A 12,661-nucleotide genomic window follows, 5' to 3' on the forward strand; every position below is an offset into this window, starting at 1 on the left:
GCAGTAGCTACACTTCAAGGTAATTCCTTCACTGCAGGACAGCCCATAGCAGTGTAGGGTGGGATTGCGGGACACGGAGCTGGTACTGCACTACCTGTGGCATCCACATACCTGTTGTCACTACAGCCACAGTCTGATTGAGTTTGGCAGGAGGCTGGAAATAGATTTTGAAGTGAAAGGCTTGGATATATAGAAGTCTATTTGGTGTTTGCTAATAATTTCTAGCTCCGAGTGATATTTTGGCTTTTTTCTTTTCCTGATACGAATTCTTCGTGGCCATAGGAAATTAATCAGAGTTATTTCATGCTTCTCCTGAGTGAACGACTAATATATACATACACAGTTAGGCCAGCACCAGGGCATAATACATTGAAAGGACATTCTGTGATGGAAATCTGTGTTGATGATCCAGTGGGGATTACCAAAAAATGGCTTAGTCAGTTGAAAAACTTGTCAGGCAGAATGTAAATAAGCAGAGGGTCCATATCCACGGTCCTAGAGGGAGAAAAGGAAATTGAGTTCATTTATGTGTTCGCTCTTGAACCCTCCCACAGCAGAGGAAGCAGTAGGCCATGTAAAACCTATAAATAGCTATCCGACTTCACGTTCCCTCTCAGACAGAGAGCAAAAAAATAATGCTCCATAGGGAAAACCAGGACTTTTTCTCCATTTGAGTTGTCAGTTTTGACAGAAATGATACAAGCTAATTAAATTTTTGTTAATTTATTTTGTCTGATTCAACAACTGCCTGTCACACAAATCGCTCAGTACAGCAGACTTGGCTATAGGCTTCCCAGTTCTCTTCCCCTCTGAAGCACCATTAAGTTGATGCAGGCAAAGTGGACCTGTTTAAGGCAAATAAACACGGAGAGCATTTAAATTCAATTCTCTCTCCATACTTCAGCTTTGTACATCTGCTCCAAAGGGAAACCAAATTTATTCCACCTTATAAATCTCTAGCATGGGAGACTGGCTACTCTCCTCTGGTCAGCTGGGTGAGCTAGAGATAAAATACGAAAAGGCAGAGGTAGAGGACCCAAAACTCCATTCTGGAATTGTCCTTGCATTTGTGTTAAGCTTGGAATAACTGAGCAGTCATATTTTTGGCTGGATTTTTCCCAACCTATGAACTGTTTTGTTTATTTTTTTCCCCAGTGGACTGTTCTGAGATCCAAGCATTGTCTCATTTCACATCAGGAAAAAACCTGAGGTTTGTGAATGGGTTATCACAGAATAACTGAAGGAAGACTGCAGTATCTGATAGCTTGGTAATGAACGGTCGGAAGAGCAACCCCTCCATTGCACAATGCTTGCTTTCGAGTCTACCATGCAGAAGAGTTCTGCAGTCACTGAACCGTGATACCAGCTTATATCTGTCTTAGTTAAATATTAATTACTTGGATAAAGCAGCATCCCATTTAATTTCTGTTTAGATTTCAAGCTTCTCAGATGCTTTATACAGTGCCATGCACACTGACTGGTACATGCCTCTGAAATTATTCACAGTAAAATTCAATTTTTGTTCAAAGTGACACTTCATACTTCGTTGATAAAATAGAAAAAGACTTATTGTATTTTTTCACTTCTAATATGGAACTCAGGACCCAGAGTATGTGTTTGGACCCAGCACGTTTAGCCCAGCTGCCCCAGACCATACCCTCCCCCCCATCAGTGTTATTTAGGGAAATGATTTCAGCTATCACTTTCCCTCTCTGTGATGAGAAACCCCCTATGCTTTCCACAGGGAGATCCATTTGGTCAGTGTTGGTCCTGTGTTTATTGACACCTTGCCCAGGAGGGTGGGGAATCACGCACGCAGCTCCCCAGCCGTCCGGGGCCGTCGCTGCCTGCTCCGACACGCCACCATCTCCCCTTTGCATTCTCCTGTAACTCTGTAAGTGCAAAGCCAGCTCCAAAGAAAGCACTGTGAAGTCTGATTGTTCTGAGATAATCAGTTGAGGAAACAGGTAAAAGACAAACCCTGGAGGTATTTGTTCTTTTTTTTTCTTTTTTTTTTTCTTTTTTTTTTTTTAACCAGTCTTCTGTAAGGGGTATGCACTTTGCAGGCCTTTCACAGTTCAAAACACACTTAATAAACATACACAGGAGGCAAATTGGGCATGAGTTTGGAGCTGGAGGTAATCAGATTAGAAAATGAGATAAGCAATTAGCAGAGCCATTCAAAAGGGTGTCTCCATCATAAACACAGACACCAGCCGTAACCTACAGATGTTCCCTTGCTCAGGTTCAGTCTGTTTACACAAACATCCAACGCTCATTCCAACAGGGCTTTGTGTTGTGTTATCTTGTTTAATGGGTAATTTCTGCATTAAAGGATCTGCAGTTTTAAATTAAAGCTCTAATTCTTTTTGGCATTAAAATCCCAATGTACGTGACTTTGCACTTATAAAGCACTGGCAGTTCCAAGCCCATTTTTGTTGAACAGGAACGTACCCGCAGCACATTCTGCACTTTACATCAACTCACAATTGCAGCTGAGGGCATGAAAACCAGCCAGAGGTGGCAGGAGTGTTGAGTCACATCAGGGAAGAATGGTTTTCATAATAACTCCGGGAGCTGAATCGGGATCAATGTTGTTAAAAACTCTCAAGTGTGTACACAGCAATTACCCGGTGATGCGGTTTCCTCAAAGCTTTCTCGCACATTTCATAACATTTAGATTGTGGCAGCAGGAATTAAGGGACAAATTTGCTGCAGATCCTCAGGCACCTAGAGGTGAAGATTTATTCTTTGTAGGATTTGCAAAACTTTCCATGAAGATCAGCTCAGAGGGGTTAGGAACATGATTCACTGTGGCTGAATGCAAATCTACATTTATCTGCATTTCTAGCATGTAAACCTCTATCTAAACATAACCTGTGTTTTTTTCCAGGGCTCTTCTTTTTATCTTTTTATTTATTATGTTTACTGAAAGTGCTTAAGGGAGAGCTAAAGACAGAACTTCATTATGCCAGGTGCTGTGAAAACAGAAAGTAAACCTTGTTCCCATTCTGAAGAGTTTATAACATAAGTGGATGAGTTAAAGTGTCCTCTTTTCAGTAGGAAACAGTAACGTGCTTAGATGATGTGTTTTTCACACCCACAAAAACATGATGACTTGCTTTGGCGCAAGAGGTGTTGACTATGGAGGGAATGAGGAGATTCCTACCAACCTGTTTCTTCACATGCTATTCCTATCCTAAACAGAATGATGAAGAAAATGGGGGGGATCTTTGAACCACTAGAGTAAGACTAACCTTGTCTTTCAAACATGCTGCAGTGGAAAATTGCATATTACTAAGATGTCTTCAATAAACATTTAATCACATAATCTAATATATTAAAGTTATATATACCCAGAGAGTCAGGTTTGCATTACAAACATATGTAATAAACAGGTATAATTTGACAGGCTTCTAGACTACTAAGAAATTAGCAAAAATAGCAAGTAAGAGAGTATATTTTTTCTTAAATATTCATCCTAAATTGAAGTAAATGAAATGGTGTTCCACCTCATGTGGCCACATGTAAGAAAGGAAAATGTCTGATCTTGGTTTACCAGGAGCCCAACCCTGTATACTGCTCTAATCAGGAGGTGGAGATGGGGGATAATGTTGCAATGAGCTGTACATGACCACAAGAAGAAAAAAAAAATGCAATGGGCAAACAAAAATCACCTAGAGAACATGGTCCAACTGTTTATCTTGCAACACGCCTAGCATACAGGTCAGCCAGATGGAGCAGGGCCTGGCTGTGTAATTTTCCCCCAAGCAGTCTGCCAAGTCACCTCCAGCCTAGCATGCTATTTTGTTGCTGAGCCTGTACAGAGCATGGGCTTCCAGCAGAGCCATGCAACGTGTCAATTTATTGCCAGCTTTGCTTTCCTTTCTTCAGGTTGACACCTTTTTGCTCAGCTCTGGTTGAAAGGGCATGCTAGATAATCCAGCTGAAAAATGGAGCCTGTTGAGCAGTAAGATTGATCCCAGCTGGTTCTTTTCCAAGCCCATAGCAATGTTCCTTTTTAGTTTGACTGGGAACTGGATCTGACTCCTGGCAAACCTGTCTGCACGGCTGTGAAACCAGGGTCACATTTGGAGTCCAGGTTGCACCACTGCCATCCTGAACCACACGGCTGCTGTGGACACTCAGCGTGTGTGCACGGTGCAGGGAGCGCAGAGCATGGAGGGGATGAGCAGAGGAGGAGGAAGACACTTCTGTGAGCCTCTGGGAGCAGGAGCCACATCCAATCTAGGCTGATGGAAGAATTGATATGCATAGGTGGAAAGGGATCTTGCTGTTGTATATGGGTAACTAAGCCTTGATTCAGAAAACTCCTCTCAGGTCTACATTTATATCATGTAATGTTCAGGACTGTGAGCAAGATGCAACCCTGAATTATCTGCATGTTCACTTTTATTTTCTTTCTGTAGAGATCTATAGAGAGAGACAGCCAGGCAGAAAAGGTTCCTCAGCTCTGAGCTTTCCTCTAAAAGCAATCTTTTCTTGCACACTACAGAGACTGCCAAAGGTGGTCGCACTCCTAAGATAACTGATCCAGGTAGATGGGTGATAGATATACCAATGAGCTCACTGGGCCAGCAAGGTATTTACAGTAAAGGATTACTCAGACCTTCAGTGTTTGCCACATGAAAACTGTGGGATGATGAAGGTCCCCTAGGAAGAACAGCTTGTGAAACTCCATCCATCTTATGCGTCACATTTCCCAGACTTCTCTCCATACTCATAGCATAAAATGTGTACAAACAGCAGATGTATCTTAAAATTTAGTTGGGACATTAGCCATTAAAGTACTAGGTCAGTGAGCTGAGCTTCTCCTTGCATTCAATCAGATATGCTCCTGGTGCAGGACAAATGTGACTTCTGTTTGCAGAGAGGCAGTGAAGCTGTATGAGCAATGAAGCAAGAGTGAGCTGAAAGTATTATTAAACCGTTGCTTTGCATCTTTCTGCCAACATTTGAGATGTTGACCAAAGATAATGTTGAAGTTTCAAAGCTGGGGAAAAAAAAAAATCACACAGCATTTTTATGATGTCAGAGAAAGAAGGAAGCCAGCTTGAAATGAAGGTCTGCTCTCAGGCTCTAATCTTGTAGACACCTACTTAACTTTAAGCCAATTAAATCAATGGACTACTTAACCTTTGCCTACAGGAGAAAGGATTTGCCAGCACAGTTTATATTAGTGCCCCAAACAAAATAAGCAATCCTCAAAAAAGCACTCTTCTTTCAGCAAAACTGTATCTGCCCTTAGTGTCACGAGTATAAAAATATGGCCATATACTGTTAAAGAAAACCCTTCCTTTAAGTGACACCAGTAAAACAATTGTTTCTGTCAGGCTCAGCCCTGTTTTCTTAAAGACGAGCTGCAAACAAAAGCTTTTGTAGAGCAAGGCAGCTTACACAGAGCTGGCCCTTAAGCCCGTTTTGCTCATGGCTCTCAAAAATCCAGCGGCGTGCTTCCTGGGCCAGGTTCCTGGGAGCACGGAGCAATGGGCAAGTCCAGGGCTCGAGGTCCAGCTTGGGAAGGTTCCCCCACATCCCTTGGGGCTTGCAGCCTGGACTCTACCCTGCGGCTGGTGCCGGTTTGTGAAATGTCTCCCAGGGGTGCCTATTCCCCAGCTAACAGAAAGGCTTAAGGCATATGATAAAAGGATGGTATGAAAGCCACTGCTGTCTGTTTGCTTTTGTCAGTTTGGTAATACCTAAAAGTGACTTCACATCACTTTGTGTGTGTGGAGGTGTTGTTGTTCTTCAGAGCTAGTTAGAAAAAAAATGTTGCGTGCTAACTTTAATGAAACCCAGGGCTCCACTGAAACAGCACCAATGGTCTAATAACACGTTACATCATTTGTCACTGGACACATTGAGAATATGTCACTGGAAAACCTTTAAAAGCTGAGATGTAAGTGGTGTGGAGACAACCATGGCCTCAGCAGGGTAAAAAAGACAGTATCATTTATAAATGTTTTTATGTATAATATTTACATTTGGAACATTTAAATGTAAAAAGGAAAAAAGAAAGCCTACACTTAACATCTTCCCAGATGTTAACAACATCTGTCTGGATGTCAACCCAAGGATTTGACATTTCATGTGGAAAGGGGAGCGTTTCAACATTTCTTTTTTCCTGCCCCACTCCCACCCCGGTTAACTGTCCGGCATGTTGGTCCCATCACTCTTGCTCTGAGCCATATGGTCAGATGTCATTAACCCTGGAGACCAACAGCCTAAGAAAGTGGAAACATATGTTCTTACCAGAGATAAATCGTAAAATAGGGCCGCACATCCAGGATCATTGGTCTGGGAGCAAAGGGGTTGTCTCCTGGTTGTTGTTGTTGGTTTGTTGAAATGGACACAAACACCTTTGGGTGACAAAGTACACAGACAAGCATGGGCCAAACCTAACAGCTACGTTGTCCTCTGGCAGAGTAGCTCCTGTGGCTAAAGGAGGGCTTGTGGCTTCTGCATCCCAGCTCTGACTCCTGCTCTGAAGCATTAGGTAGGGAGAAAGGGGAAGAGGAAACAGTCCTTGGTTGCCATGTTGAAATGATGCCGGGTACTGCAGGTACATCTGACTTTCTGTCAATTTGATGTGACAAAAAAGCCCCCAAGATGAGTGTGCTTTTCCTCTGGGCCAATTATGTTTTGGCTGACATCATTTTGAGCTAAATGAGAGATTTCCTTTCAGTTCATGGATGCTATGGCAGCTCTGTCAGTAATTCCATGGGACACAAAGGGGCAGGAAGTCAGGAGTTCCTTGATCTGTCTCACCCTACCAAGTCATCCTGACACTGCAGTGTATCTGAGGAAAAATGGGAAAATATGCACGGATCCATGGCTGGCTGATGAGACAAGCTGAAATGTTTGTTTCTTGCCAGGCATCATTCTTATTTTCTGTGTGTTTGGCGGTAAGGCCTGAGTTCTCATTTCAGACAAGGGCACTGTTGCTGCATGCTAAAAACTGGAGTATTTCAGCGGTAGCGTAGAAAGTCAGTGAATAATAACTGCATATGTGTGCCAATGAGTTATTTTTATAACAAAATATCCACTTGTTTAGACTATTTATCATGAAAGAACACCAATAACAACACCTGTAGAGAATTACTCAGTGATGCAACCCTGGAAAGAATTTGGGCCGAATATCAGGCCTTGCAGATTTGCTGTCAGCCCTTTGAACTTGACTGCAGATGGTACTAAAATTATCTGCTAAGGGAAGAAACTTTGTAGTCCCAAATATTCACCTCCTTGCGGTGTGGAAGGCCAGGAGAGCCCTAGAGGCCTATATTTAGAGCAGGTCAAACGGAAGAGCGGGGCTGATAAGGCATGGCTGGAATAAAGGCTGTGCCGGCCTGCCCGCTCTGCATATCGCAGGGGCAGGCCACCACAGCAGCCAGGCTCCCAAACCCTACTTTCTGTTTGTTTGTTGTCTTTACCTAAACCAGATTAGCTCAGCCCAGAACAACACATGTTTGTGGTGAATAACTACAACGTGTTTGTTTGAATGAACAGCCTTGATGAGGGGAAAAATAACACGCAAAGCCACATATGACGCCAAGGGCCTACAAAAAGGCACAGCCTGGAGGGGTCCCAACCCGGACAGCTGCTAAGATGAGGACAGTTTTATGCAGTATCTCTGTATATGACAGACATTATCACCTCTAATAACACTGCCTGGTCCCTAAAACCTGGGATTTTGCCCGGGCTGCTAAGGCTTGAGCAGCCCATCCTGGCAGGGCAGCCCTCGCTTCTTGTACTGCTATGGGATGTGATTGCTGTACTGCATGTCTGATGTGAAGAAGATGAGATATGTGTGGAGAAGATGAGATACGTGAGCTCTGATCCAGATGTAATTCCAGGCAAGGTTCAAGGTGGCTTTCTCTTGCCCCTGAGGAGCAGTCGAGGCCCCATGTGTGTCCAGCCAGCCCAGGGCAGCCTGGCTGCTCTGGAGATGCAGACGGCCTGAAATGCCGCTCCTATTTGGTTCTTTTCTTCGTGTGTTTTATGCTACAGGCAGGCCAGAGAGATCTATCTCACCCTGAATGTGTCTCTCGCTGCCCCCAGGAGATTCTCTGCCTTTCTCCTGTCCCCAGCACTGGCAGGGGTGTGCTGCCACGCTGAGATACAAGCCAAGGGGAGCTGGGCTTAGCACCTTCCTCTGGGCACTCAGGGGTACCCTCCGTCAACTTGGCCAGGCTGCTAGTTGCTTCTCATAACACAGCTAATTTGATCATATTTAGCATGCATTCTTCACACATGATCTTATTACAGTTCCAGGGCCCTTGTTTTTGCTTATTCAGGCTGACCTTAAGCATCTCCTGCCATCCTCTGCCATGGTCAAGACCTCCCAGCTTGTTGCCTGGTGGCCCCCAAAGGAAGGTGTGAAGATTAACAGCCTAGAGGATGTATTTAATGAATGGCAACAAGGGATTAGTGACACAGTGTCACCTTTCATGGCCTCTTTAAGCAGGCGAGCTGACACCCGTTTATTTTTGTTTGCACTGTTGAGTAAACTCTGGAAACGGACTGGATTTACAGTCTCTGCTCCCCCAGCGTGGAACCTCCTCCTGTCCACCAGCCTTTGCTTGGGGTGATGATAAAACTGGTAATCTCTCTCCCACCTTTCTCCCAGAGGAATCCAAGGCCTTAAAGTTTTGTGGCCTTCTTCCTTACTGCTAAAAATACAGGGGGAGAGATGTCTCAAGACTGTGGAAGGCCTGATTGAGAGCTCAGGTTTCCAGCTCTCCACATCTGTCAAAAGCCAGCCCCATATTCCCCACTTCTGCCATCTGCACAACAGTTCCTCAAGGTCCCTGGAGCACCAGGGCAGGCTCCCTGCTGTCCTCCCGCCCTCCCTCACAGTCTCCTGCCTCTAAATTGTCTTAGAAAGAAAAATTTCTGCAATGAATTCTAAGGGTACGGGATGCAAATGCCGGTTTTCTTACTACAGAGCTGGCTGTACTGCACCGAACATAGAGATTGTGTGACCACAGCAAGTTACATTTATTTCATTGCTTCTCCTTGCACTGACTGGCATCTGCAGCCAGACTCTCCCAGACTTCAGTGGGCTGTGTTGAAGCCTTCAGGACTCATGCTGATGACTTTGCTCCAGCAAAGTGTTCATTCATCAGGTCCATTTCACAAGCCCTGTCAGCTCTGTTTGGCTTCTGAATGTGCTTCAAGCTTATCACATGCACTCAGTTGTTGGGCTGGACCAGGACCTGTGGTCCTTATAGCATGGTGTTGGATAAAGCGATCCCACAGTTGGCCTGCAATAAATTCTGAGTGACTTCTGCAGTCTCTGCTTTCAAATTATTCTTTAGGCTAATGAAATCCCAGTGTTCACAAAGTTTTTTCATGGTGGTTCTTGGTTCTACTTCATTTGATTCCCACTGATCCTCTCAGCCTTTGCAGATCTCTTGATGAAATCCACAGAGCAAATTTGCCTGTGACACTTAGTTTATATCTCAGTGCAGCTGCTAGGGAACCAGAAGAAAATACACAAAGCACAGCGGTCAGTTGAGCAGAAAGCCCAGCTGCACGGATGGTGGGGTAAAGGGAAAGCCCCACGTGGAGATGGGAGGTTGAAGCTAGAGGGAATGCTTTGGACTCCACGTACATGGGTAATCTTTGCTGCTGGCAATAAATAAATACATTCTGTAGTGGGGGGGAAACTGTGAAGTTATCTTTTCCAAGAAGCTTTCCATTGCAAATGTTGCAATTGTATCTGAAATGCAATGCAGAAGTGAGTGTCTGCAAATAAGAGGCCAATCAACTGGCTTTGATTTCACTCCAGAGCAGGGAGTCTCCTGAGATCCTATCTCCCTCCATGTCAAGGACAAAGTCTGATATGTTTCCTGAGCATAGAGAATAAAACAAACAACCTAAAATCCTGACTGGGCAGTATTTCAGAGAACTGATGGTCTGATTCAGCAGTTGGTGCTTCGATGTATTTCTTTAGGTATTTAAATTGTACTTCTGAGCTTAGCTGATTATTTGTGTGGTGGAATTCATTTTAATGAATTGTTTGCTCTACAGTGAAGACCAGAAAGAAAACAAGCAAACAAACAAACAAGAAGAATGCCTTTAAAGATGCATATTCCATTTTTATGTATTATATGTAAAATGAACAATAGATGGAGAGATTAAAATCCTGACTGACAGCTTCTGTTCATGGATATCACTGACAGAGGAAGTTCTGCAAATCAGGGCTGAGCCATGCTGGCAATGCTATGTCAGTCTGAAACAACAGGTCCAGACTGAAGATGCATCAGCCTGTCATCGAGTGGTCTGTAATCAGAGCAAGGGTGGGAAATGCAGGTTAGGACTGAGGTTTATCTGCAGAGATGTGGAACTTCAGTTGGAAGATACACATCGGGCCAAATGCAAAGCAGGGGAGGTGGAGAAAGCTGCTCCAGGACTCACCTTGCTTGGCACAAGCCAATGCAATCTGCTCCATTGTCTTAGAAATTAATTTCCCCTCACATCACAAATTTTTTTCTTCTTCTTCTTTTTTTTTTTTTTTTTTTAATCACACTTGCTATTATTTTTAAAGCAATTAAAATATAGAAACAAGACCCAAGGAAACACCCACTGCATTCCTGGGATGATCTGTCTGTGCTCCCTGCATTCCACCCCAGGCACAGAGGTGGGAGGCAGCTGTGTGCCAATACCACCACACTCAATTCCCACAAGGGAAGAAACCAAGGATAAAGTAGGATGATACAACTCGATTGCTTCCAACGAATACAAGGTCTGGAAAGAAGTCCCCCACGGCCTTTTTCCAAGTGCTGCTTCAACGGGAGAGCACAAAATGCCTTCCACTAACCAGGACAAACCTATCTTTAAAAAAAAAAAGCCAATTAACATTGCACAGTCTCCGCACCCAGATTCCTGCTGGTTGGCATTTCTGTACCTTGGATGCTGTGTGTCTTTGCAGCTGGATTCCTGAGGCTTAACACCTTAATTCCTGAAATGAGCCCCAGTCCTAATTCCTGATTTTAGGAAAACAACATTCCTCCCATTGAATGAAAACATTTGTACACAGTTCATAAACCATCTTCCTGAGGGGTGGGAGGAAAGGGGGGCTGGAAAAGGAAAGCCTGCAAATGCATGGCAGCACAGCATAGAAGTGCATTGTCTGCATGTCTCTGACACTGCTGGCTATAGGAGCCAGCTGCTGTTTGGGTAAGTGCTCTGTTCAAATATCCAAATCCCCCACTGGACAGGGCTATGACCAAAACACTACGCAAATACTAATAAACACGTTGCGTAGAAGCTGCTGGATCGGGTCTTTCATTTCTCTCCATCGGGAACAGACCCAGATTCAAACTCAGCCCCTGAAGTCCCCGTGGCATCAGCACCATTTGGGTGGGAATGTGTGCCCCCGTTTTCTGACCAACCCAACACAGCCGAGAGGGCTCCAGATCTCAGGTCCAACAACGCTTTTGAGTAGAACAAACAAAACCTCATTGGAGTGGATGTAGTTGCTCTGCAGCTGTCGTGTTGCTTATTTTCCTTCTTCCAGCCATGAGGGGTTGTGGCTCAGAGGACCCCAAAAGGGATCCAGCACAGTCATTCTCATATCTTGCAGTCTCTTTCCTTTGTGAGCCCGTATTAGCCAAGCTAAAACCAGTGTTTTCCATCAGGGTCTCTCTCAATTACTGTTTCCATAAGATCCATAGAAGCCACCTATGAGAGATCACCCCTGAGATCAAGTTCAAAGTGGCCAGTGAGCCCCAAAAGTAATATTTTTGTAACGAGCAATGCACCTACAAGAGCACATATACAAAGCCCCCCAAGAACCAGCAGGATTATGGCTGAGGGAAGAGGTAACTGGTGCAATTAGCATATTTTAACAGTCAAAGTAATTTCTTTCGGGTATTTGCCCTGCTTTAATGCACTCTAGAATTATTCAGGACATTCCAGTCACTAGTGGCGTCCCCCAGGGCTCGGTGCTGGGGCCGGTCCTCTTTAATATCTTCATCGATGATCTGGACGAGGGCATCGAGTGCACCCTCAGTAAGTTCGCAGATGACACCAAGTTAGGTGCGTGTGTCGATCTGCTTGAGGGTAGGAAAGCTCTGCAGGAGGATCTGGATAGGCTGCACCGATGGGCTGAGGTCAACTGCATGAAGTTTAACAAGGCCAAGTGCCGGGTCCTGCACCTGGGGCGCAATAACCCCAAGCAGAGCTACAGGCTGGGAGAGGAATGGTTGGAAAGCTGCCAGGCAGAGAAGGACCTGGGAGTGATGGTGGACAGTCGGCTGAATATGAGCCAGCAGTGTGCTCAGGTGGCCAAGAAGGCCAACGGCATCCTGGCTTGTATTAGGAACAGCGTGACCAGCAGGGCTAGGGAGGTGATCGTCCCCCTGTACTCAGCTCTGGTGAGGCCGCACCTCGAGTACTGTGTTCAGTTTTGGGCCCCTCGCTACAAGAAGGACATCGAGGTGCTTGAGCGGGTGCAGAGAAGGGCGACGAAGCTGGTGAGGGGCCTGGAGAACAAGTCCTACGAGGAGCGGCTGAGGGAGCTGGGCTTGTTCAGCCTGGAGAAGAGGAGGCTCAGGGGTGACCTTATTGCTCTTTACAGATACCTTAAAGGAGGCTGTAGAGAGGTGGGGGTTGGCCTGTTCTCCCACGTGCCTGG

At 45.0% G+C, this 12,661-nt stretch overlaps 1 protein-coding gene across 1 annotated transcript in view; it reads right to left on the reverse strand.

Moving 5' to 3' along the window:
- Nucleotides 1-422: 422 nt before the first annotated feature.
- LOC311421055 (uncharacterized protein) overlaps nucleotides 423-12,661 on the reverse strand; it is a 44,210-nt gene continuing 31,971 nt past the window's right edge. Inside the window, exon 4 of the mRNA XM_084492581.1 lies at nucleotides 423-495. Within this exon, the coding sequence (XP_084348707.1) occupies nucleotides 434-495 (62 nt within the window). The 3' untranslated portion in view covers nucleotides 423-433. The remainder of the gene's footprint in view (nucleotides 496-12,661) is intronic.

This window comes from Aythya ferina (genome assembly GCF_964211825.1).
Source record: "Aythya ferina genome assembly, chromosome: 18".
Classification (NCBI taxonomy): domain Eukaryota; kingdom Metazoa; phylum Chordata; class Aves; order Anseriformes; family Anatidae; genus Aythya; species Aythya ferina.